General features: G+C 40.5%; 1 protein-coding gene across 5 annotated transcripts in view; it reads left to right on the forward strand.

Moving 5' to 3' along the window:
* The window catches only part of GIT2 (GIT ArfGAP 2), a 35,101-nt gene extending 9,794 nt beyond the window's left edge, over positions 1-25,307 (forward strand). The window contains exons 9-20 of one of the 5 annotated variants that reach the window (XM_069794550.1): positions 1,120-1,171; positions 3,183-3,255; positions 3,602-3,699; positions 4,003-4,114; positions 5,145-5,287; positions 6,100-6,249; positions 9,457-9,705; positions 11,111-11,200; positions 16,012-16,094; positions 16,235-16,417; positions 21,552-21,615; positions 22,487-25,307. In XM_069794550.1, the coding sequence (XP_069650651.1) occupies positions 1,120-1,171; positions 3,183-3,255; positions 3,602-3,699; positions 4,003-4,114; positions 5,145-5,287; positions 6,100-6,249; positions 9,457-9,705; positions 11,111-11,200; positions 16,012-16,094; positions 16,235-16,417; positions 21,552-21,615; positions 22,487-22,699 (1,510 nt within the window). In that variant the 3' untranslated portion in view covers positions 22,700-25,307. The remainder of the gene's footprint in view (positions 1-1,119; positions 1,172-3,182; positions 3,256-3,601; positions 3,700-4,002; positions 4,115-5,144; positions 5,288-6,099; positions 6,250-9,456; positions 9,706-11,110; positions 11,201-16,011; positions 16,095-16,234; positions 16,418-21,551; positions 21,616-22,486) is intronic. The other 4 variants (XM_069794551.1, XM_069794552.1, XM_069794553.1 and 1 more) reach the window with 4 other exon arrangements.
* The last annotated feature ends 39 nt before the right edge of the window (positions 25,308-25,346 follow it).

A 25,346-nucleotide genomic window follows, 5' to 3' on the forward strand; every position in this document is an offset into this window, starting at 1 on the left:
TCATAAGTCCCTATTTTTCTTTTATTGCTATGCAATTGGAAATAAGACGGCTGTAAGTATACTACTGTTCAACTTATTGCTTGCAAAATTTCTATGAAAAACTGTAATAAAATAATTATAGAAACTATGTAATAGTTGGTAAAATACTTAGTGTTAACATCTGTAATGTTTTTAGATATGCTGTGTTTAGCTATTGGATAAAGTACTGTGTATTTTCAGTGCAAAATATTTTGCAGAGCACAGTAAGTACCATTTGCCTCATTACACAGAGAAGGAAGTTGATATGCAGAGAAAATTACTTGTTCAAAGATGCTGCTCAGATTGCAGAGCCTGCAGTACAACCTGACTGTCCTGCCTCTGCCTGATGTCCTCTGCTGGTCTTTTTTTTTTTTTTTTTTTTTTTTTTTCCCCTTGTCTAGGTGACTGCTTACACAAACTCTCTGTGATGTCAGTTAATCATACAGCAGTTTTATTTGAGCCTTTCCATCCTTTTAGGTCAGAGGAGTCTTCTGGGTGATACAAATATGGACTCAAAATTTGTCAGCTTCCTGATCTGTGGCTTTTAGAATAAATTCTGTTGAACTGCACAATTTTCATCTTGTGCCTCATGTTGAACACTGAAAACTAGTGGAAGAGATTGTTTACTAACCGGTACAGAATAATTTTAAGCATGGCCCTATTGATGTAGCCATTTGCCAGCCTGATGGTCACCTACCTCCTGCACAGTCCAGTGGAACAAATCCTGTGTGTTTTATGTGGACTCCAGTTTTGGTCAGAATGATTGTATTGTTTTGATTCTTTACAGAAAGCATTTTGTTGCACTACAACTTGACTGCTTCTTGAGCTATGCAAATGTGGGTATTCACATTCCAAAGGATTTTTGGGATTCTTTTGTTTTAAATGCAAGATTGTTGTTCAGAAAAGCTTAAGAATATACTAATTGGTGTATTAGCAATATTAGTAAGATCAATGTGTTAAAAACTGTATTAAAAATACTAAAAGATCAAGGACTTTCAAATAAAAGTGACATTTTAATAATTGAATTATTGAAACATAGTATTTGTGTTTAAACAAGCTATTAAATGCTGTAGATGTAATGATCACTTTTTGTTTTCATAGCAGTCTAGATTTATCAGAACTTGCAAAAGCAGCTAAGAAGAAGCTTCAGTCTGTAAGTAAAACTTCTTTGTCTAGACGTGGCAAACTGCACTTCATCTTTCAAGCTGGTTTCAGCTGCTATTAATTCCTGCATAAATAAATGTCAACTCTGTAGCAAGCTAAAAGTCTGGAGAAGAACATGAAAATTGGCAGAAATGGAGGAGCAGAGATGATGACAAAACCATTATGGAGATGTTGGTCTTATTTGGAGTAGTATCTCTAGGTCTGTCTCCCCAGTTCAGAACCTTAAATTTTGTTGTTTGTCTTGCTCTCATGTATTTTATATAAATCTGTATGTTAAATGTTACTTTGCCTTTAACTTTCTGCAAAGCCAGAATAGTGCATTACTGTCCGCTAATTAGTTGATAGTAATGCCAGCTCACTTATAGTGTTGGTAACCAAATCATTGTACAAGTTAGAGTGGGAATATGTTTTCCCTCTACTTAAAGCTTTTAGCTGAAGCAAATTGTATCAAAGGATAAAAATCTTGCAGTTGGGGGAGGAACAATCCTGGTGATACTCTTCTGTTCAACAATGTCCATTTTTCTCTAAAGGTAATGCTAGTGGTCATGAAAATTCCAGCTGAGCAAGCCAGCCTGTGTAGAACTGGTATTCAGATAGCAATCAATACAAACCAGATATGAATCCTACTTTAGAATTGGCTTTCTGCTGTTAACATGCTGTTAGTGACTACTTTAAGTGCATTGCTAGCTAGAAGTAGATGGATTCCTGCATTGTATTTTTGCAAGTTACGGTGGGTAGCCCAGCACCAACACAGTCCACCCCAGCATGACTGGGGAGAGCATAGGAAGAGCAAAAGGGAGAAAACCCATAGGTTGAGATAAAGGCAGTTTAATAGGTGAAGAGAAGAAAAACAAGTGAAGCACCTCCCACAGGCAGACTACTACAGACTGCCCAGCTAGTCTCTGAAAAGCTATCTTGGAAGCCAAAAACCAAACTATCTCTTCCTCTACCCCAGATTTTATTGCTAAGCATGCCATGGTATGGAATGGAACATCCCTGTGGCAGATTCACGTTAGCTGTCCTGGCTGGGTCTCCTCCCAGCTTCATGCCCACCCTGACTGAGCCTACTTGCTGCTGGGTGGTGGGGTGGGCAGGAGGGGGGGGGGAGAATGCCTTGATGTTGTGCAAGCACTGTTCAGCGGCACCCAAAACTAGGTAGTGTTATCTGCGCTGCTTGAGCCACAAATTCAAAACACAGCAAGCATCATGGGGGCTACTATGAAGAAAGTTAATTCCACCCCTGCCACATCCAGTACACAAGTAAACATAATGGCTTTATCTGGGTTCAAGAATGATGGCACTTGCCCTTTGGTTAAGAATAGCACTCAAACTCTGGAAAAAGCAGGACTGGTTTTCCTGCTATCACCCTAGAAAGTGTTAGGTTTTTCACCCTTTTTAGTACAGCTTGTACCAGAGAAGGAAGATGAGCTATCTATTCAGGCTTGCTTACACAGTCAGTTAGTTATCAAGTCTACCCATTACTAATGTTAATGCGCTGTACTTCAGTAAGTGAAATATCCACAAAGCCCTGTGACATCTTAATTTCATGTCTGATCATCTGACAGCTCGCTTCTTTATAATGCAAGTATCTCTCTTGAGCCATCCACTGTAGCAGCAGTTTGAAACATGCAAACATTTCTTAGTCTTCACTGTTCACTTAAGCCCAAATCTACAGTGGCATTTGGATACCTAATTCTCAGAGTAAGTCTGCTTCACCCCAAATACACAAGGTGTTTTTGATCACATAGGAGAGGAGAAAAATCCATTAACCAGTAAAGGAAAAGTGTAGAACAGTATTGTTGTCTCCGTATCTAGCAATCAGACAGTCGTATATATCTGCTTAATGGATTACTTTACTATGCAGGCTGAGGAACAAGCAACTGTATAGGCTGAAGAGCAGCCAAGCGAGAGTAGAGTTGTGCTCTTATATTTTCTATGTTATAGAGGTCTTATTAGGTTTTGTTTCTTTTCAAGCTGTAATTATTCTCTTCTACCTTTAGCTAAGCAACCACTTATTTGAAGAACTTGCCATGGATGTGTATGATGAAGTTGACAGGAGGGAAACAGATGCAGGTGAATGAGGCTTTCTGAAATATGTATAAAATAAATTTGAATTGTTACATTATGTACAAGATACTACTGCAAGCATATGTTCTGTTTGAAGTACTTTTGTATTCCGTAATTGCTGATAATAGTAGTTTCTTTATCTTTCATTGTCTGAAGGTGATGTTAGTTGAAAAAAATCTTGTGTTTTTATGAAGTAGAGAACCCTCTAGGGAAAAAAGCCTTCCTTTGAATTGATTGTGTATGTTTGAAATTGTGGTCTTTTATTCTTTGATGAGAAACACTGTCAAATAGTACAGGAAGGTTATTCCCTCTTTTTTTTTTCTTTTTTTTTTTCTTCTTCTTCCCTGAGCAGTCTGGCTTGCTACTCAGAATCATAGTACTCTTGTGACAGAGACCACAGTGGTCCCTTTTCTTCCCGTAAATCCTGAGTATTCCTCAACCAGGAATCAGGTATGCAATCTTCTTAATACTGTAAAACTATTTTTATTTAATAGGCCAGGTATTCTAAGTAATACTGTTTTACTGTACTTCACTACTGTAGAAGAGTTGCATCTACTTGCGAAGCTATTTTAACCTCTTTACATTTCCCCTGCCCGGGAGCGTGCAGCTTGATAACTTAAATCACACTTTTTGCAATACATGTAATTGAACAATCAACTCACTACAAGTGCTATGGTCTTAGTGTTACCTGGGAACTCTGCTGTTCATCTAATATATGATATACTTTTTTTTCTGCGTTATTCTGTAATTTAGGGAAGACAGAAACTGGCTCGATTTAATGCCCATGAATTTGCTACGCTAGTTATAGATATCTTAAGTGATGCCAAAAGAAGACAACAGGGGAATCCTCTCACTGGTTCAAAAGGTGAGTATACTTTTGGTTGTCACCTCTTCTATATGCAATTCTTCAGTAGTTTACTTGATACCATAGCCTCATTCAGAAGTACTATATGAATGAAGAAAGAGATTTATACTGTTTTTATAAATGAAAAGAACAAATCATGTGGATAGCAGACTATTGACAACATGCATTAGGCCACCAAAATAATGCCCAAATACAGGAGATTTGTCTGTTAAGGTTGGTATTTGTAATATAATTAAATTAAGCGGAATTTGTGCAATTCAGGAACATTTTTTTATGTTGGGTGTGACTTTTATGATAACTTGGTAAAATTTTCCAGAATGCTCCTGTACAGTTTTAGAGTGGTGGTACTTTTGATAGGCAGCTAGGATAATGTCAGTGTTTTAGATGCTGGCTGTCCTGGCTGCTCTATATATGCAGGACTTTGCTGTAATTTAGATGCTCTTGAGCTTACTGCTAATTCACCTAAAAATGTTTACTTTCTGTATTTATTGAGTACAATAGATACCAAAGAATACAAATACCTATGCCAGCAACCAGACAGAGCCATAGTTCTAGCCTTGATGGTATGGAACAGGATTTGAACACTAGTTTTCCCTCTGGAGAGAAAATATAAAAAAATCTATTCTAACTTTTAATTTTTCCTCTATATTTTTCATTTGAATGTTGACATCCATTTGTTCAGTGTAGTCTGTTGGGGTTTTTTCCCCCTTATGTAAATTTTATTAAGTTATTAAAGCATGTTTCTCACCACTTATTTTAACTTGCCTAAACACTTAGAAGAAATGAAAAGACAAAACCATAAAACTTTGACATTTTGGACAGTAATAATCCATACCTATTAGGCGGATCTAAATTATTTTTTTTTGAACTGGGCTAGTCAAATGGTACTTTATTATGGCATGTCTTGTATTGTCTCTCTGGGTGAAAATATTTTCTGATTTATTTATTTTTTAATTTACTTTAAATTATGCACTTCTCTTTCTTCTCCAAACTGACTAGTATGTTTTTAAATGGTGTATGTTGATCACAGAAAATGTGGAGTTGATACTCAAATCAATCAGCAATCAACATAGTAGTGAAAGTCAGGATAATGACCAGCCTGATTATGACAGCGTTGCTTCAGATGAAGACACAGATCTGGAGACAAATGCAGCTAAATCAAACAGACAGAAGGTAGGTTTGCAAGATTTACACACACACCAAATTTTATTCATATAGGTAATCTGCAGTCAGTCTTGCCCCTAGTGAGGGGATTTAACATGCGTAAACGATCAGAAAATGAATCTTCTAATTAATTTTCAAATTCATTTCAGAATCATCTCTCAGTCTATGAACTTTAACAAAGTTACGTGTTCTGATTTCAGGAATTTTAATTGTAAATAAAATGCTCCTCTAGAAAAGTAATGTGTGCCACTGTGCATGTCTGGAGTGAAGATATAGGTCTAATTGCATAGATGAAATAATTGGATCTACCAAAACACACTTAATCAGTGATTCCATGGTATTTCACAAACTGCTTCCTACTGAAGAAATATTTACAGGAGACCAATAGTGATTAGAGTGTTTTAAACCGTTCCTGAAAATAATGCAGCATGGTGAAAGAGGGGCAGTAAACCTAGTACTTCTAGTTTAATCTTCCCTGGTAATATGCACACTGGATATTTAGTAATCTGTCTTTTATGACTTTCCAGTTCCTTGTTGCGTATTTTAAAAAAATCCTTGTGAAACAGTATTGTTTCTGAAACAATATTGTCACTGAAATGCTGAGACAAATGTTTTTGTGCATAGAGGAGCTAAGAGTTGATTGACATCAAATTTCCTTTATATTACACTAAAACTATTTTAATGGATCTTATTAATTTGAACTTAATTTGAACCATGATTCCTTTAAAGTACATTGAAAAGCTGTTGAAATCTCATTGTCTTGTTTTCTTTTGGTAATCTGTTTCTCAATGGTCTAAGTATTGTTCTCTTACTGGTTATAGAGCCTGGATTCAGACTTATCAGATGGACCAGTGACAGCCCAAGAATATATGCAAGTTAAAAATGCATTGGTGGCTTCTGAGGTAAAGATTCAGCAGTTAATGAAAGTGAACATCAACTTGAGTGATGAGCTGAGAATCATGCAGAAAAAGGTAACAGGCACAACAGTGTAACCCCTTCATCTCTTGCTGTATTTTAAGTTGACTGGAATAAAACTGCTGAAACTGAAGATGCAATAACCCAATATTAGGATAGTGAGAATACTTACTTTAAAATGGAGCTGCCTTGGCATTGGATATGAGACTATAAATATATGTTTGCAGCACATGCTTTGAATGTTTTTTTTTGTGGAGATGATGATCTGCTTAGTTCACTTGGACATAAGTTTTCCAAGTGACAAGACAGTTGTTACAAGTCTTGTATGTTTTTGCTGTCTTGCTTCACGATAAGCAGTTTTCAACAATGAGGAAGTAAGTGCTAGCACACACCTTATGTGTGTGCACATATCTATATAATGAAATTGCAACTTTTCTGGTAAATATGCTGGGTTTTTTTCCATTAATAAGCCTAGCTTGGAATGAAGGGAAATTAAAATCCCAATCCAGTTTGGCAGTAGAAAATAATCTGAAATGTGGCAATACCATATAAAGTTCTCACATACCAGGAGGCCAAGATTTATTTGTTTGCTTGCATTTGAATCTGTGGGAAATAGCACATAAAGGATATAGTGGTAAACTCAATTACTGCTTTAAACCTTCAATGTGGGTTTTGTCTAGACGAGGATAAGGTAGAGATATCTCATTTACAATATGAGTTACTATGTATAGGTAGTCTTATGCAAACAGAAAACTGAACATTTTTTGCTAAAATCCTGAATTTAAAGCTCCTAAAACCCAGTTTGGATGCCAGGCCTTCTAATCTTTATATAAACAAATCAACAATTTGTTGCATGCTTTGCTAGTGTTCTGGTAAATTGAGATTTTTGCAGGGTAGAGGAGAATTTATATCTGTATTGAGTTCACTATCCTGTGTGTCATCCTAGCCTAGAAAAGGCTGGCTGCTTCCTCAAATTCTTTGCCTAGTGTTAAAAATCTTCTTTTCCAAATAATTACAATACTGCAAGACTTACAGTATGTGCTGCAGAAGTGTTCTCTCTGTAGAGAAAGGTGTTCAAGCTGTGCTTCTGCAGAGATGAACCTGTGCTGAGAGATTTTCCCTGTTGTTTTGGGGCAAAGAGGCTGATGCTTTGGAGAGTGGTGGGAATTGTTGAGCTAGCATCTGAAGCCAAGCTAATTCAGTGGATTCAAATATCTTTGTCTGTTAAGTGCGATCCTTCTGTTACAACTGTGTTAAGCCTTTCAGATCTATTGGAATGGTGAATACTAAGAGATCTCAGGGTGTTTCCGTGGTCTTTTAGCAGCTTGTATTGGTTAAGCACTTCTCTGCATCAATTGAATTAACTTTTCACTTACACTGAGTTTCTTTAACTAGATGAAGTCTATTTGGGGGGGGGGGGGGGAGTCTTTAGGGCGTAGGAATTAATGAGACTTTAGTATATTTATGTGGTGTAGCAGAAGAGAGATCATTGCTGTGCTGCAGTTGAACTTGTTTTGAAGGATGGCATAGCCAGGGCTCATTCACCTTGGAGATGAGTTGCACTAATTTTATGTCCTGATGATGTATATAGCTATGGGGCTTCTTTATCTTCATGTTTAGTAGCTTTGGATTGGTGAAGAATCGATAGAGCTGTGCGCCAGTGCAGAATGCAGCATGGGAGGAAGGGATAACAGCTGTCTTAGCTCTAAGCTACTGGGAACTTCACTACAATATGGGAATTCTCTGCTGGGTTATTTGTGGCACGACACCAATGTATTTGTACTACTTCAGCGATTCCAATGCAGCAGATGTCATTCAGGAGTCTCTTTTTTGTTGTTGTTTTTTGTTTTCTAAGCAAGGGCTTAGAAAGTCATAAACTAAAAAAATCTATCCACTTTATATATCACCTTATTAGCCAACTGTGTATCTAATCTTTTGCATGGCAATTACTAAGCATAAGAAGCTAATTAAAAGAGGCAAAGCTGTACTTGATGAATGCTACTTCAGAGTAGATTCTTCCTAAACAAAAGTGAAAATAGTTCCGTTACTTTAATGGGCATTCCAATGGAAAAAGTTAATTTTTTTTTAATGTCTGCGGATTTCTTTTAGGTGCTTATAGGTGGTTAAGAGTTTGGCCTGAATTTACATTAGCTGTTGGCTAAAACTGCACCAAAAGCACGTTTATACAATGTGGAAGAAGTTTGGAAGAAGGAGGGTATAAAGTTGACATATTTAATTGCCTCTAATGTCAAACTTTTAAGGGGGCAGCTTGGCTCCTGGGTGATCCTCAGATCTTAAGACTTGATGCATCTCACTACAGAGCACACAGAAAGTGGGGAGAAAAGGAATGAGTTACCTTGTTAGAAGTCTGCACGTTTGATTTAGGGTTCTGGGAAGTGCTCCAGGCAAAATAGGATTTTTTTGATAGAGAATGCTCTTGAAGGTTCATATGATGCAAAATAAATGCAAGTAGTAAATATGCAATTTCCTGTTTAAAAGGCCATCAGCTGTTTGAAATACTATACTCAATTATCATTAGAGAATTGCTGATGCTGACTTTTTTTACATCTTTTCTTTATGATGTGTTAATATAGCAAACTTACTCTGAGTAACTCCACAAAAAAAAAATCAGAATTGTTGCATTTTTACTATCTATCAAATACATAATAATAAAAAGCTTTAAAATTATTTCTTGTTGGCTTTTTTAGAAAGCAGTGGCTGATACTTAATTTTCATAAGCTAAACTCTCTTCTTGCTTTGCAGAGCAAGCTTTAGTTTTCTTTGCGCTGCCTCTGGTGTCTGTGCTGTAGTGCTGGCATCTTCAGATTTCATGGGCCTTATGCTAAAGTCCTCTTTTAAGTTCTTGTATTGACTGCTGAAATGGATCACTTTGCTTGAAAAACTGTTTTGTTGGCAGTCCTTCCCCCCACAACCTCATTATATTACACGATTCGTGTGCCAGTACAGCCGGTCTGGAAGAAACGGATTGTGTGTTTTTTAACTACAACAGGCAACTGATGCAATTCAGTTTGCATCTGAGCAAAAAGTGCTGGAAATCAGCACATATATATTTCCAGATCTGGAACATAGATGCTTCTATGCTTATACTAAGCAAGTCAAGTAGATTTTGAAAAAGAAATCAAACCCTAGCTACTAGTAACTGGATTTACTAGTAAAGCTGACAAGCGTATATTGTATAGTCAGTTTGCTTTTGACGCTTGCTATTAGAAAAACAAAGTCCCACTGCTAAACATTTCTTTCAGCTTCAAACGCTACAGAGTGAAAATACCAACCTCAGAAGACAGGCTACAACCAATATATATCAGGTCCAAACTGGTTCTGAATACACAGACCCTGCCAACAATTCTTCTTTAAAGCGGCGACCATCTGCACGGGGTAGCAGACCCATGTCCATGTATGAGACCGGATCAGGTCAGAAACCCTACCTCCCCATGGGAGAGGTCACATACCCAGAAGAAAGCATAACAAGACTGCAGCCTTTCCCTCCACATGTAAGTAGAACTGCTGATGCTTCTGCATTTCTTCTTATGTTCAGCTTTTCTGTCTATTCCAACTATGCTCATTTACCAAAGCTGCTCAACTGTCAGCTTCAGAGTGAATTTGAACTGTAAGAATTGTTAATGTTTGCTGTATTAACATGTCTGCAGGAGCTCGATGTTTTGAAAAGTAAAAGCTATAACAATTGTGGAATATGTAAACGGAGTTTTTGGCTTCTGCTCAGCTGTTTCTTTTAATCACAGTATATATGCCAAATATCAATGTGTGGCTGTTTGAAAACCAGGAGGGGGGTGGAAATAGTATTCCAAGAAGGTAGGTAAAGTTCATGGATTTCTTTCTTGAGATACACAGGCATGTGCCAATTTGTGGAACTTCAGAACCACCTTTCAAAAAAAAACCAAAAAACTTGAAGCTAAATTTTCACTAGGCCACCAATTTCTTATTCTGAGTTTGGAACTGGAGGCTGAAGATGGTTTAAATCTGTTAGTTGAACAAATTCTTCTGGTTTAGTATATCCTGTATGATGTGCTAATAGTGGAGAGTGAGTTCTGTATTAAGCCACAAGAATTTTGCACTGATGTGTTCACGCTTCAGATAAGTGACCCAACACACACTAGTGCTTATTAAAGTTAATTTTTTACTGCATCTTTTTAAGATTGCCCTGTGGGCAGGAATACAGGATGGTATTTTTTAGGCACGTATTTAACATTTGTGGATTTGTTTCAATATGGTTCCCTGTTGGTGGCACTATCTTGTATTTCCTTCCAGATAAACAATTAAGCCTTTTAAAATATATTTGGGAGTTAATAGGTTCTTTTGCCTGGCATGAGGGATGGCAAATGTTCCATGTACATTCTGAAGAAGACAGTTGAGTGCACCAGGGAATCAGCAGAGAAATGTGTGCTGGGTTTTTCCCTGCCTTCAATTAAATTAATAAGAACTTTAAACTATGAAATCTGGATCATTTTAAATTATATCGACATGTTGATATAAAGGCAGTTCTGGCAGCAAGAAATGTCAGAATTCTTCTGTATGTGGCAATGTTTGCAAAATATGACAGTGCTTTGTATAGGTCCTTTGGTCACTTGGTTTGAAATTTGGATAGAAGTAGCGGTTCTGAAGCATTGATTTGTTACATGGAGTTAGTTATGTGGTATTGTGGTGAATGTATTTTATTCTCTGTGGAATTTAGCACCTCTGGAATATCAATATTAGAATTAACATGAAGTCAATTGTATTTTGAAAGAATTAAGTCCACTCAGGCTTAGCCAAATTCTCAAAATCATTCTTGCTTTATGTCATCTCCATGGTTTTAAGAATGTTCCTTTATTTCAGTTAAGAATTTATTTGTGTTTTGTTTTTGGTTTTCCCGAGTGTTTTTCTCTTTCCCATTTTTAGATCGGGAGGAGTGCGTTTGTGACCTCCTCTTCATCTCTACCTTCCTTCCCCTCCACGCTTTCCTGGTCAAGGGATGAAAGCACACGAAGGGTTAAGTACCTTCCCAATTGGTCTTTTACCTGGAGGAGGTGGCAGTCTCCCTAGAAGCCATTATGCCTCTGTCTTCTCCCCGTTTATGCTGACTAGCCTTCATGCTTGCATGAAGCAGTATTTCATCACTTTCCGTTTCTTCTGCCACATGCTGTGGATACTTGCCTCTCTCTAACTTCACAACGGCTAAAATCTTTAGCATTTAACACCATGCACAGTTACTCCAGATCACTTGTTTGACTGCATAACACTGAAAACAGCCAGAAGACAGGTTGGTTGCTGTTTGGAAAGTAATTTGGCAGGCACTCACTGATATTTCATAAGCCAATATATAACTCTTCCTACTGACTAAAATGCATTGCATGAGGCATTTGAAGCTCACTGGGTCCTGGCTTTAAAGCCTGCTTTCTTTGAGGGCTGTCAGTTTGCACCAAACCAAATTGGTACTGATTGACCGTTTATCTTACAGATGTTCATTAGTTTGTTTGAAGTGAGTTCTTTAAGCATCCAAACAGATGGCCATTCATATTGCCCACCGATACGTTTAGTATCAGCTAGCCTGCCTTCTGCTGACCTTGATAGGTAAAAGACTGAATGGGCGTGGGAATTTTTTTTAGCAAGACTCCTTTCAGGGCAAAATTAAAGACACTGAGAGTGTATAAAGGAAGCTTATATTGGTGTTCCATCAGTATCTACAAAGCTTTGTTCTTAGGGTTGTTAGCTACAGTACTGACTCTAGGGGAAAAAACTGCAATGTTAACAAGAAACGTTAAATGCATTCTATAAGCTTATGTTATTCCAAAGACACTGTCTTTGCTGTGGCCTGATAGGTGAGCTATTAGCTATTTGAAGAAGCCTTGTCCAGCTTCTTAAACTTTTTTTAAACACTGTTCTCTTTTTGTAGTGGGTGACCTTAAATTTAGTCTTATTCAAATTCACCCGCTAGAAGTGAGCATAAAATGCCACCTTGCAAAAGGACATATTTAGCAAGGCAAACAGTTTGATAGTCTAGTCTGTGACAGCTTCTTTTTAGACTATGTTTTATTTAGGATCCTTGAACTAATGGCAAGTTACATTTTCAAAAAAAGGGAAAAGCACGTTGGATTTGCAGCTCTAGAGTAACATCCATTTTTGCCTGTGAAGGGGCTGTGACTGAAGTAATGGACCCTGAGCAGGTACATCTTAAGGTGTCACAGACTAATGAATGCTGAAGATGAACACCCATAGCTTTTATGCTGCTGTTTGGCCAGCCTGAGCTACCAGCTTGCACTGCTTGCAGAAAGTACCCTCCGTCATCGGAATGAGTTGATTACATTTCGAGGTCTTGCTCTGACTAAACCTCTTTAACTTTGAGGCAAATATTGATACAAGGTCCCTTGGGCTGTTTTTAGATGTCTATGTCTCATTTTGTAGGAAATAATGAGTAGCTTATACCCATTTTGTTGTATCACATATTCAAGACTTTGGCTTTGCTTATTTCTGTGTTAAAACAAGGCTTTCCGAGAGTAAACTGAGAGAGAAGTGTTTGTATTTCTTTGTAAGACTTAACTGATTTTGAAAAGATCTTTCAAGAAAAGTTCTCTCTTCTTGCACTGCTATTTCTGTGTGGTTAATATAATGAAATCAGTACTGTCTCATTCTGTTTCTTGGGCAAGCATTGCAGTGTCTCTAATCAAATTTTACTATATAATAGTAATTTTTTCAAAAAAGACAGGTTTGTGGGTTTAGATGTTGAATGGTCATACTCTGGCCTCTTCCTGCTGGGATACAGAATCTGCTTTTTAAATTCTTGTGTCCCTGCTTTATTTTGACTGTACAGTGTTCGGACATATCAGTCAAGAAAATATTAGATTTGCAAGTAGGGCTAGATGATAAAACTTAGGAGGAAATATCCTGCTTGGTCAAGTGTGAATCTAGGTTTGGCTGTAGCTGATATCAGTACTGTGTAGTACTAGAAACTTGCAGAGGTTTTGTTTGTTAGTTTTTGTTGTACACTTATTCCATTACTATACTATATTACTGATTCCATAATATCCTATTCTTGTAATTCATCGTTGTCTGTTTGTATTTCTGACCATAGTGTAGAGCTTTGCCACTAATCATACTGTTCTCCTTTGTACATCTGGGAGAGGGGAAGGGTCAGACCCTCCATATAGTAGTTTTGTATCTTCAAAATATGTGTCACTTTTAGAATTGATCTTTACTAGCTATCCTGAGAAGTGAGCTTTCAAAAAATGCTTGTTTTTTCCTTCTGTGCAGAGTAACTTTAAAGTGGATGGAAAGTGTTCCTACTCCAGGTGCTTCAGAGTTAAGAATTGTTGGTTTTAACATTAGATGAGTGCTTAACAAATGTACTGGATCTTAAGCAATGAAAACCAGTTCCTAGTCACATTTTTGGTTTGTCCTCGAGGTAGAAATATTATTTCCTAAGTGTATGGATCTGGGATGCAAATTGAAGGTGTCCCTTACAGTCTTAACACCTGAGATTCCTTCATCTTGACTTAAGAGCTTCTGTAAAGCTTGAAGGCTTGTTCTTCAGCAGGGATTGCAAAGGACCCTATTACATGAGCAGTGTCTGTGACTAAGTCAGGAGCTGATGCAGAGGCTGATATGTATGTAGAGTGACACTGATGTGGCATACTTGCAAATGGATGAGCTGTAGTAGGCACTTCTGATGAGCTTTGCAATTTTTAAGACTAGAATAGGTGGACGTGTGGTGATCCTGGGGCCTGGCTGAGGATGGGAGTGTGCCTCGGGGACTTCAAACTGCAGATTCATGTGAACTGCAGAGATCAGCCTGACAGTAGGTATTCATAGCATAACCCTCCAGGATGTTGTATTGCCTGGGCATAAAATATCCAAGAAGGCTAAACTAGGTCAGAGAAGGGAGCCTAGCTCTCTATCTGAAAGTCTGATTTGAAACTCTTGCTGCATGTTAGGATCTGCAGAGAGAGTACTCTTGAGCTGTCATAGTGTAAGTATGCTTATTTGTGTTGGCAGCCTTCTGAGAAAGTAAAAAAACCATAAGTTGAAAAGGAGTTTAGGGAAGAAAAAAAAAAAGGAGCATCATCTTTGCCCATGGATTGGATGCTTTACTGGGAGTTGCAGAACTGGTCTGTATAGGGTTAGGAGGTGGTGAGCATTCTGCCACTGCACCTGGGAAGAAGCGCATGTGTTCAGAGGCAGGGAATGTGCGGCACTCTGGTTCCCGGTGTGGACACAGTCACTGCGTATCTCCCAAGGGAATGCCACATGAAGGGGAAAGGGGAAAATACTGGGCCTCTGGGCCTCCACCCTCTGGAGCAGCACTCAGCAGCTGGGCCTCCCACAGTTGGTCTGGCCTCCCACGCTTGGTTCAGCCTCCAACTCTGTCTTTGGCCTTCCCTCTGTCATGGTCCTCCCACTCTAGGTTTGACCTCACCTTCCTCGTGTACCTCCCAGTCTAGGTTTGGCCTCGTACTCTGTGGCAGACCTCCATTCTGAGGTCAGAGTCTCAGGCTCAGTTCAGCCCCCACTCCACTGTGTGCCTCCTGCTCTCAGTTTGGCCTCCCACTCAGCTGCAGGCCTTCGCTCTGGGTTCGGCCTCGGCTGTAGATTTGGCCTCCAAGCTCATTTTGGTATCCCACTCTTCATTCAGCGTTCACCCTGGCTTCAGCTTCTCAGTTGGATCAGCCTCCTGCTTGGCAATGGGCCTGCAACACTTGGTCCAGCCTCTGCTTCCTTGTGTACCTCCTGCCCTCATTTTGGCTTCCACTTTGGAATTGGCATCCCACCCTCCTTTTGACGCCCATTACTCAGCGGCGCTCTACTCCTGATGGTTAGGCCTCTCACCCTTGTTTCATCCTATGCACTCCTATGGGCCACAACTCTCACTTATTTGGCCTCCCCACCTTGTATTGGTCTCAAGCGTTCAATGGGACTCAACTCGCCCTGTTTCATCCTCCCACCCCAGTTTCAGCCTCCAATTTGCAATGGACTCTCCCCGTTTCGGCCTCCCGCCCCTGTTTCAGCCTCCAGTCAGCTCCAAGTCTCATTGGTTCGGCTTTCTATGTGCCCTTTGGTCTTCCACCCGCAGTTTGGCCTCCACTCTGCGATGGGCCTCCCACCATCATTTCGGTCTCCTGTCTTTATTTTGGCTTTCCCATTGCAACAGTCCTCTACCCTCGTTTTGGTCTCCCATTCTACGGTGGGCTTCCCATGCCTGGGTCAGCCTCTGCTCTGTGGTCAGACCCCCATGCTTGATTTGGCCTCTACTCTTGTCACGACCCTCCCACGCTCTGTCCAGCCTCCTACTCTGCCATGGGCCTTCTACACTCAGTTCGGCCTCACACATTGTATTGGGCCTCAGTTCTCCATTCAGCCTCCCATGCTTAGTTTGGTTTCCACTCTGTGTTCAGCCTCCCATGCTGTGTCTGGCCTCCAGCCTGCTGTGGGCCTCCTGCTCTTGGCCTGGCCTCTTTCTCCCCGGTGGTCCTGCCCTCTCCATTTGGCCTCTGCTCCCCTCTGGGCCTCCCCCTGCGTGCCCACGCGGCAGTTTCAGCAGCAGGGGAAGGACGCTGTGCTGTGGCCTTTCCGCAGCCCCACTTTGGGTCTGGCGGGGCTGTGCCGTGCCAGCATCACCCAGGGCCTCGGCTACCCACTGGCAGCAGGAGCCCAGCGCAGGGCGTGGGGACACACTGGGCTTCAGGGCAGCGTCTGGTGCAGGGGCTGTTGTGCTAAAGAGGAAGCCCGGGTACGCAGGACACGGCGCTGGCACAGCTCGGGACTCTTCTTTCCTGCACAACGCTGAAGTAGATCTATGTTGGTTGCAGGCTTCAAAGCTGGAGAAGCAGAGCAGCGTGTCTGAGAGCGACTACGATAACCCCACCACCCCTCTGGAGCTGGAGGAGACAGGGTAGGTGCTGTGGTGACGCAGAGCTGACGCTGCGGTGACGCAGAGCTGACAGCACAGCTCTGCGCTGTTGGAAGATAGGGAGTTGCGTGAAGCAGCCAGTTTGGTCCCACAGGGCCAACCTCTGCTTTGTTCCTTTGCAGGTCAGGCAGGAAGGGCCGGCAAAGGAGCGTCCTTTGGCAGGGGGAGGGATCCATCCCTGAAGATGCTGACACAGCCCCCAGCTCCAGTTTGCCCAGCACAGAAGATGTGATTCGGAAAACTGAGCAGATCACTAAGAATATTCAGGAGCTGCTGCGAGCAGCGCAAGAGAACAAGCATGACAGGTAAGGTGTGAGTGCCAGAAAAGCTCCAGAGTTTGTGAGAAAATGAAGGAGATTCTTCCGGTGTTTTCAGAAGTACAGCCACCATCCCCTGTGTAAACACTGGAGATGCAGATTTCACACCTACAAAATGTGTAGGTCTGTGGCGTTTCCTGATGCACTGGACCTAGTGCACCAAGATGAGTGGGGATGAGTGACCAGCACAAGCAGTGGGAACATGCACACTCCCATCCAAAAAGCCAGCGCAGCCCCCTGCGAGTGAGTTCTGGCTGCAGTGCTGCCTGTCACCTGTCCGCCCTGCCCACAACTGGCACGGGGATAGGGAGCGCTGGGGAGCGGAGCGCTGGGGAGCAAAGCGCTTGTCAAGTCCTGCTGCAAAATGACTGGTGTTTTGGATACAAATCAAATGTGTTGCAGGGAACTTGGCGTAAGTTTCTCTTCGATCTTTGGGCCTCTGCATCCTTAGGTAAGGACACCCCGCAGAAGTGTGGTAGTAACACCAAGTCTTGTTTCAGGAAAAAATTGCGAAGGCAATTTGACTTTCCTACTGAAATACCAGTACAGATGACGTACCAGCAAAAGCTGTTTTGAGCTATTGGGTTTAGACACAGACCTAGCTGAGTAAGCAGGAGACTGTTGATCAGTACATCGGGTAGTGCGCAGCTTCAGCTCCCTCTGGAACTTCTGTCCCAACTGAACAATTAATTTCCAGAATAGCCCTAAGTGAGTAAAAGTGATACTGCCCTTGACTGATCATCAGGTGGTGTTACTGCACAGCTCTTGTAGAAGGCTGTGAATAAGAGTTACATCTTCCCAGGTATGAACATGCTTTAGGTCTGGAACAGCCTTGCTCTCCAGAAGACCTGAACTTTGCAGACTGGCAAGTTTCATGTTCTGCCTCCCGTCCCAAGTTCTGTGCCTGTCTTCGCCTGTGAGAAGCGGCTGGCAATTTATGTTAAGCCCTCTCTTCCTGCCTTGCTGAGAGAAGCGCACAACAGCGGGGCCACTTTTGTTCTGTGTTTTTTCCTTCTCTTACTTTCCTATTTTTAGAAGGGACAGAGTGCAGCTTCTCCTTCTCATGCTGAATAGTGAGTTCTAACGTGTTTGTGCTGAGCTCGTTGCCCTTGTCCATAACCTTTTCCACTGCAATCCCTTGTTGCTTGTTTCTCACAGAGAAGCAACAATAAGAGAAGCTTTACATGTGTTTGGTTTTTATGAATATCAGAGTTTACAGTATTTGAATTATATTTTTTTAAAAAATCATTGAAAGAAACAATGCAGCCTACCTGGCTTTTGCTGTTAAATTGAATAGGTTGTTAAACAACCTGTTATGTACTTTTTTGTTTTCTCTTCTGTACCATGTGTGGAGTGGGGTGTGTGCCAGTAGTTACATGAGTATAATCTTGCAAAACACTGAACTACGAAGCTGCTGTTCTTTGTTTTCCTGTTCCCTGGCTTTGTCTCAGCGGGCTGAGAACTGCAGGGCCTGGGGCATACAGGAGATGGAGTAGGCTTGTTCCAGCATTGTCGTCTTGCAATAGGGGAATACTTCGTTAACAAAAGGAGATACTTTGGGATATAATAATACATCTTCCAAGCTAGTGATGGGAACCTTGTAGACGAAAATCACGTGCAGCATAGATAATGAGAGAGTAATAAAATGATGCAAGAATATCATCTATTAATGAAACACCTTCTTTTTTTTTTTTTTCTTGTTTTCTTCCATTCCTTTTCCTGTGCTCAACTGGCCAAGTAGACCATTAGAGCGTGCGGGCACGCTCAAGCTCAGACATAGCCTCGGCTGCTTCAGCACGCCGGTTCCCTGGGCTGAGAGAGCTCCCCTGCAGCCTCTGAACATCCAGCAGCCCAGTCCTGCCTCCTGGTACTCTGGCCTCTGTCCCTGCCTCCCAGGCACAGTGTCCTTTCTCTTTCTCTCTGCTGCCTCTTTCCCTCACGCACCACCTGCACAGGGGTCGTTGAAGGCTATGCATGAAATGCTTCGGATGGTAATGGAACTGCAGATAGCTAGTACAGAGAGTTGTGAACCTGTGATATTGTGATATTACCCGTTCAGTCGAAGCTCCCAGTAGTGATTTAATTGGGAACAGAATCACAGCCTGGAAGTGTAACTGTCTCTAGTGTAAAAGATTCTCCTGTCTCTGTTCTGTTTATTGTTCATTGAGATGTGCTGTTAGTTGTCATAATTTATCAACATGTGGTTGCTGCTTCTGTGCACTGTCGCAAAAGTAGCAGAAGCTTCACGGTTCCCAGCATGCAACTTTCACACCTGACAGCTTAGGCCCTCAACTGTTTATACAGCTGGTGTGTCAAATGAGATAATCGGTATCTTGAATCAATGAAAAAAAAAAGTGTGTTTATACAGTATCTTCCAACCTGACCAAAATATTGTTTATTAATGCCTAAAATAAAAATAAAATTTGAGTGAGGTGTTCTTTAAAACAGAACTTCCCAAGTTCTAGCCCCAGGTGTTACTGTCAGTGACAAATACCAGGGTTGGAGGAAGAGGTTACAGCAAGTTACTGCTAATGATGGATTCTTTTTTCCAAGCTGTCACTACTTGAATATCTTCCTGATGTCTTACTGGGAAGTGCGTAAACTCAACAAATGTGTCAGCTTGTTTCATGAGCTTACAGTGAGTGTTTATAAAATAAAGCCATTCCTCCAAGATACGCTGTAAACTTTGCAGCTAAACTAGAGAACATATTATGAAATATGTGTCGTTAATCTCGGTCTCTTTCTTTCAAGCTATTCCTAGTGCTTTCTCTGCCTTGTTAGTGAAGGGTTTAATCAGCAAACTGGCTTTTTAGTGAGGTGAGGTGCTGTTCGGTGTGGCTTGCAGGGAGCAAATTAATTGTTAACTCAATAGCAGAATGGGAATTACAGTGAACTTGGAAACTTCTCTCCACTTTTAGTTTATTTGGAAGAACTCATGTGATTTGAGACATACGGAAATACTCCTTTTTAAAGCAATTTTCCTGCATTGCCAGAATGACCCCAGTGTGTTGCTTCTTTCTCAGTGCATTTGCAAGTGACCTATTTTTGCACCTTTGGTATTGCAAGATGACTGCATAAGTAATGACTGGGGGGGGTGGGGTTTTGGGTTTGGTTTTGGGGGTTTTTTTTGCTTGAAAGGGCAATGATCTACCATAATCTACAGATGCTGAATATTTTTCTTGAATGCTGTTGCTTTGTGATTTTTGGGATTCTCTTGGTTAAGATTGAATTGTGTTAACTAACTTATGCTAACATTGAGCCTTTGAAGCCCAGAAACAAGTCTTCTGAAATTAGACTTTTGACAAACCATGCTAACACAGCACTTCACAGCAGCTTATGGCAATAATTTTAAAATCTATTTTGAACAGACCAATTTTCATTTGGTATATAAATCAGAAGTGAAATTTGAAGACTAATTGAATCTGCCTTTATTTTATTAGCTTACTCAACAGAATTACTGAATATTTAGCCTAAAACTCACACACTGTGAAAGTAGTTGGTAGTTTGAAGATGCATGTATCTGTAAGCTGCTGTATCAGAATTGTGCATTGTCCATTTACTGTGTATAAATTAATCTGAGAAGGCATCTTGGTGTTCTTAAGCTACCTTCATGTGATGTTTTAGTTAAACTTTACCAAAAAAGCAAGGTATGAATTCTGTACTGGAAGTTTGGCATACCCCATTCTCAGGTGTCTAACCTTCCAGTTTGTGAAACTGAGAAAGGGGAAATGCATGCATAGTGCTGCATTCCTGGCTTCAACTGAGAATGAACTGATACAAGGATGGAAATGAATCTCCTTGGAATCAAGGTGTGTCCTCAGTGTGCATCTCTGCAACAAACTAAAGCTTCCAGCCCCACTGCGGACCCAGGGAGGCACGTATTTGTTACAGAGATCGCTCAGAGTAGCTGAGAACCCATGGGTTAAAAGCTTAGGGAGGTCAGACCTCGGGTCTTGCTGCCAAGTATTTTCAATACAGTTTTTTGGGTTTACTGTATTTTGGTAACTTAAATACAAAGTGTTTTTTTAAAGGCTTCTACTTTGTAACAACACATGGAAAAGAGGTGCAGGAAAATTGCATTGCTTCAGAGGTGCAGACAAGACAGTCCTATAAATACACTTGGCTGTCAGATTATTTTTAAGAGTTTGGATGGCCAAAATTCAACTCTGAAACATAAAATCAATTGAAACACCTTCGGATTTTTGTAACTTTTCTTCCGAGATTACTGGATATTTTAGCTGCTTAGATCCTTAGCAGTTTAAAAACTTATAGTAATCTGGTTTTACAGTCTTTTGCCTTATGGAGAAAAAGTTCTTTGAAAACAAATGGATAGAGATTTCCCTAAAATGGCAGCAAGTTAAACTTACTCAGATTCCACACACAAAGTGGGTTTGTTTTTTTTTAAATCTGCTTTTGATTGTCAACACTGCACTGAGCAAAGAAAGTTGCTGTTTTTCCGAAGCATCTCTGTATCACTGGATTTTGTTTAAATATTTTCAAGCTGCAGAATCTTACTTTACTTTGTGCCTGGCTTACATGAACCAGTTTGCTTGGGCATGCTCTCCCACATGTAACAATATGTCGTTGTGCATACACCAAAGAGAAAACGAGCTGAGCAATTTTCTGTACAATTTGGAGACGAATTCTAGCATTTGAGTAGTCAGGCAGGAGGGGGAGGTTAGGAAATGCAAGCGTATAAATTAATGTGCAGTTAATGTTCATAGATGTGTTTCCATAATTGCATACAAATTGAGACTTTTAGTGACAATGTTTGGTATAATAGGTGTGGACAGTTATTCCTTCAAACAACCTTTGATTGAAGAATAATGAAAACTTAAAAAATAATTTTGTACTATTGATTAAGTTATTGCTTTTTCTGAAGTCGCATAGTTATATACAAACTTGTGCTGCAGTGTGCTGGGGAATGCTGAGGAGACACTAAAAGTCACCATATTGTGTGTTGCTCTAGCTACTTCAGTTGACTTCAGTGCAGCCTACGAAGATACTTTTAGAATATATATGGGGTTTTCGTTACTCAGTTGTTTTCAGAAGAATAGCCACTGACTAGTGAAATCCAAGAGGAGTCTTTACATAACGAATAATACATTGCATCTTTGTGCAGCTATATACCATGCTCCGAGAGAATACATGTGGCAGTAACAGAAATGGCAGCCTTGTTCCCAAAAGTAAGTACCTTCCAGCATTATAATGTTTTTGGCCTCATTCCTCATTAGTAGATTACCTTTCAGTAAATGAAAACCAAAAGCCAAAGGTAGGGAGAAATGACTAGGCAGTTGTCACATCTTGCATCCTTTGTATTTATTAGCAAGCCAATTGGGAAGGGCTAATGTATGAATCCAGGCCTTTAATTTTGCTCTTGAACTTAAAACTCTAAGAATTGCACACAGTTCCTCCAAAACTGGAGGCTACTTGCTTGAGGAGTCATGTGGTTATACAGGAATTTTGCTAGAGTCATCACCCCCAAGTTTCCATTTGAGTGCCATTGCTTGGATTTCTTACTTGCAGGTATGTTTGGATCTGTTACCCATCTACCAAAGCGATCTGTTTCTTCACAGCAAGTTTAGGGAGTGAAATCTCCATGATTGAGTTTTTGTAATGTCATATCTACCTCTGTAAAACCGCAAGGAAAATCTACTGGTGTTGTGCCTGCCTGAACTGATTGTCTTGTACATGCTCTACTCTGATGTCAGCCAGGACGTGGGCTGGGTAGCAGTAAACGGGCACTAGAAAATTTGTATGAGTAACTTCCTAAATGAGAGCATGAAAACAGTGTTCCCTGTGTACTGCCTAGCAGCAGTTTGAAACCTCCCCAAGATGAGAGAGGAGAAATTCCAGGGACATGTTTCACCTGCCCCTACCCCATGTCTCTGCAGCAGTGATGGCTTACAATGTCTACTACAGCACAGAGAAGTCTGTGCAGAAAGCAGGGCCCTAGCAGCAGAAGTTTTGTATTAAAGAACACTACTGGCTAATTAAAAGTGATCCTGAAATGGTTTTGTTTTTCTGTCAAGTTCAACTTCTACTTTCCTCTCCCAGAAACCCAAATCTGAACTGGTAAGGACTTCTTTACGTCTGCTGACATCTAGTGCCTACAGACTCCAATCCGAGTGCAAAAAAACCCTTCCTGTGGAGACGTGCCCTACGACAGACATCCAGCTGGTCACACAGCAAGTTATCCAGTGCGCCTACGACATTGCCAAGGCCGCTAAACAGCTGGTTACCATCACAACCAAAGAGAACAACAACTGAGTCACACTTGGCTTTTTAGTCTTGTTTTTTAAAGGTTGGATTTCAAATATAGGTGTGGAACTATTCAAATTTTTATGAGAAAAACTAAAGGGGCAAGAAACATTTTTTAAAACTCAGTATTATTTTTGCATGTTTTCTAACAATTTTATGATTAATTTAACCCACTGCCTTATTTTGTGCCTGTGTTGCCAGTTTAGTTACAGATAATAGCATGTTGCAAATAGCTGTTGAGCCAGTACCGCGTACCAGCCTCGTATCAAGCTCTTGCTAGATGTTTCCTTGGAGTCATGTTCTGCTTTCAGACATTGCTTACAAAACTCCCACTGAAGTCAGCTGCACATATCAGAGGGCAGAATCTTGCCTCTGGTCTGTCCATCCTGGAGCCTCATGTGCTGTGATGCCACTGACTGAGAAACCTGCAGCGAAACAGGCTCTGAAGGCTCCAGGACCATAATGGCTAACCAGCAGGAAGAAGGTTGTAGTCCTGATAATGGAGCACAAGCCGAATATTATCTGTTCCCATATCAACTGTTGTGCAATAATATGTTTTTAGTCTGCTAAAACAATAGTAGTTGTGGGCATCTGAGCTTATTACATGTAACTACACAAGGTCTTTGTCACTTTATCTGTTTTGGAAGGAATTTGATACTTAATAGTTATTTCTTTTAGTTGTCACTATGCCATTAATATATATGTTTGATGTTACTTTAGGGCATTAGTGGTTAAAATATTATCCTTTGTTTCTGATTTAATAATTCATTCTTAAGTTTCCTCCAGAATTTTACTGTCATCTTTAAGGCACCATCTTGTTTGCAGCAGCATTGCTCAGTAACTCCAGATGCAATTTCACTAAAGATTTCTGTGATAAATAAAAAAAAAAAAAAAGGAAGTTAGAAGAGCGCCAGTGCAAAAGCAGCTGTGTCTGCCATAGCATATAACCTTTGTACCTCAACATATCCAAATGTGAAAAGATTTCTTGTACCTAGTAAGTTTTTCGCAAATCTTTCACAAGCTACATATGGAGTAACCCACGCTAGGCTGCCTGTCACGACAGTAGATGGGTAGCAAATGTCAATGTGCATCACGTTTTTTCATTCATAACAGTTCACAAAACTTCCAAAAATATGTGTCTGTCCATAATTTCAAAAGTGAGAGTTTTCTGGGGACTCTAAATTCCATGGTGGGGGGGAAAATCACCACTATTTGCCTCCACCTGTCCCCCATTTGGAAGTGTGTTGTCATTTTCAAGGAGCTGGCCGTGGCAGTTCAGCAGGTGGCCGCTTCAAGTGGTCTTGTAGTTAAGAGTGAAGTTGGGGAACTGCAGTGGCTGTCATGTGGCAGCAGTTGAGGTGAACATTTAGACAGTTTTCACAGAAACCTTTGAGTCGGAAACGGCTGTCTGCTGTTCCACAAATGGGTCTGCCAAAACCACAAACTCTTCAAGGCTTTCTGGTGAAAAACTGCCATATTTAGGTGAACAACTGAACTGAAGTTCAGTGGTTGGTTCCTTCTCAAATCATAGTGTGTTTGTATGTGTATATAAACACTAAGTGCCATAAGACTGTTCAATTCCTGTATGTTGTAATTAATGCCCTTTCTAAAGTAGCACAAGTTTGTGGGAGGGAAGGAATGGAGAGTAGATGACAACCCAGTAAATGTTCTTCGTGGGGCTTTTTAGTTCCTTTCTGCACTTTGGAATTCCAGAACTGTCTCTAAACTCATGGGAACGTGGACAGGCTGGGATTAGAACTGCAGAAGACATTTGTAAAACCTACTTCAAAATTTTGCTACTGGCAATTAAATACATTGATAATCTTCTAGGAACTTTTCCTTAAATTGGCATTATTGAAAGGCAGCAGGTGGTATTTTTAAATCTCTCAGGATGCCATTGTGTGCTTTTCTTTAATATCTTACCCCATTTCCAAAGCAGGGTAATGCTGAGTTAGCTTCTAAGTTACCAGTTGTTTAAACTTGCCTCTGTGCAAAAACAAGCAGATGCTTTGATAACTGCACGCCCTTGTTCCAGCTACGCTAGCTCCAGGTTTTCTAAAATCAACCATTTAGCTTGTTGGAAGGCCTAGCTATAAAACCATGGCCAACCTGTAACTGATTTCCTGCTTTGTCACTTCAACAGCATTTCTGGTCAATTCCCCCATCTCCGAACAAAGGTTTGTTCTAGGTTGGTTATGGTCACACTGTCATTGCTCCAGAACAACAGTGCCTGTGATGCAAGAGTGGCCCTTTTCTGGCATCCCCAGTAAAACAGAAGTGGTCTGAGCATATGCTGATGACCTGCATCAGCTCTCTTCACAAACAGGCAGAGTGGTTCAAACCAACAGTGGAGCTAAGAAGTAGTACGTAGATTAGTCCTCGGATCATACAGCATAATACCTGAAATAACAAAGATGGTTTTTTTGGTTTTATGACTAGATCTCCTTTTTTTCCCCTATAAACAAAGTTGTTCTTTCTGTACAAAATGCTGCATAGGAAAGTAAAAATTTTTTTGCCTTTTTCCAAAACTTGTATTTATCAGTGTTGTTCTATCTGTACAATATTTTGACTTAATCTTTTGTTTACAGTATTACTATAAAATGCTAAAACCCTTTCAGTGTGCAAACTTGTTATGGTTATTTGACTGCTGGTTTTG

Source organism: Haliaeetus albicilla, chromosome 10 (genome assembly GCF_947461875.1).
Source record: "Haliaeetus albicilla chromosome 10, bHalAlb1.1, whole genome shotgun sequence".
NCBI classification, from domain to species: domain Eukaryota; kingdom Metazoa; phylum Chordata; class Aves; order Accipitriformes; family Accipitridae; genus Haliaeetus; species Haliaeetus albicilla.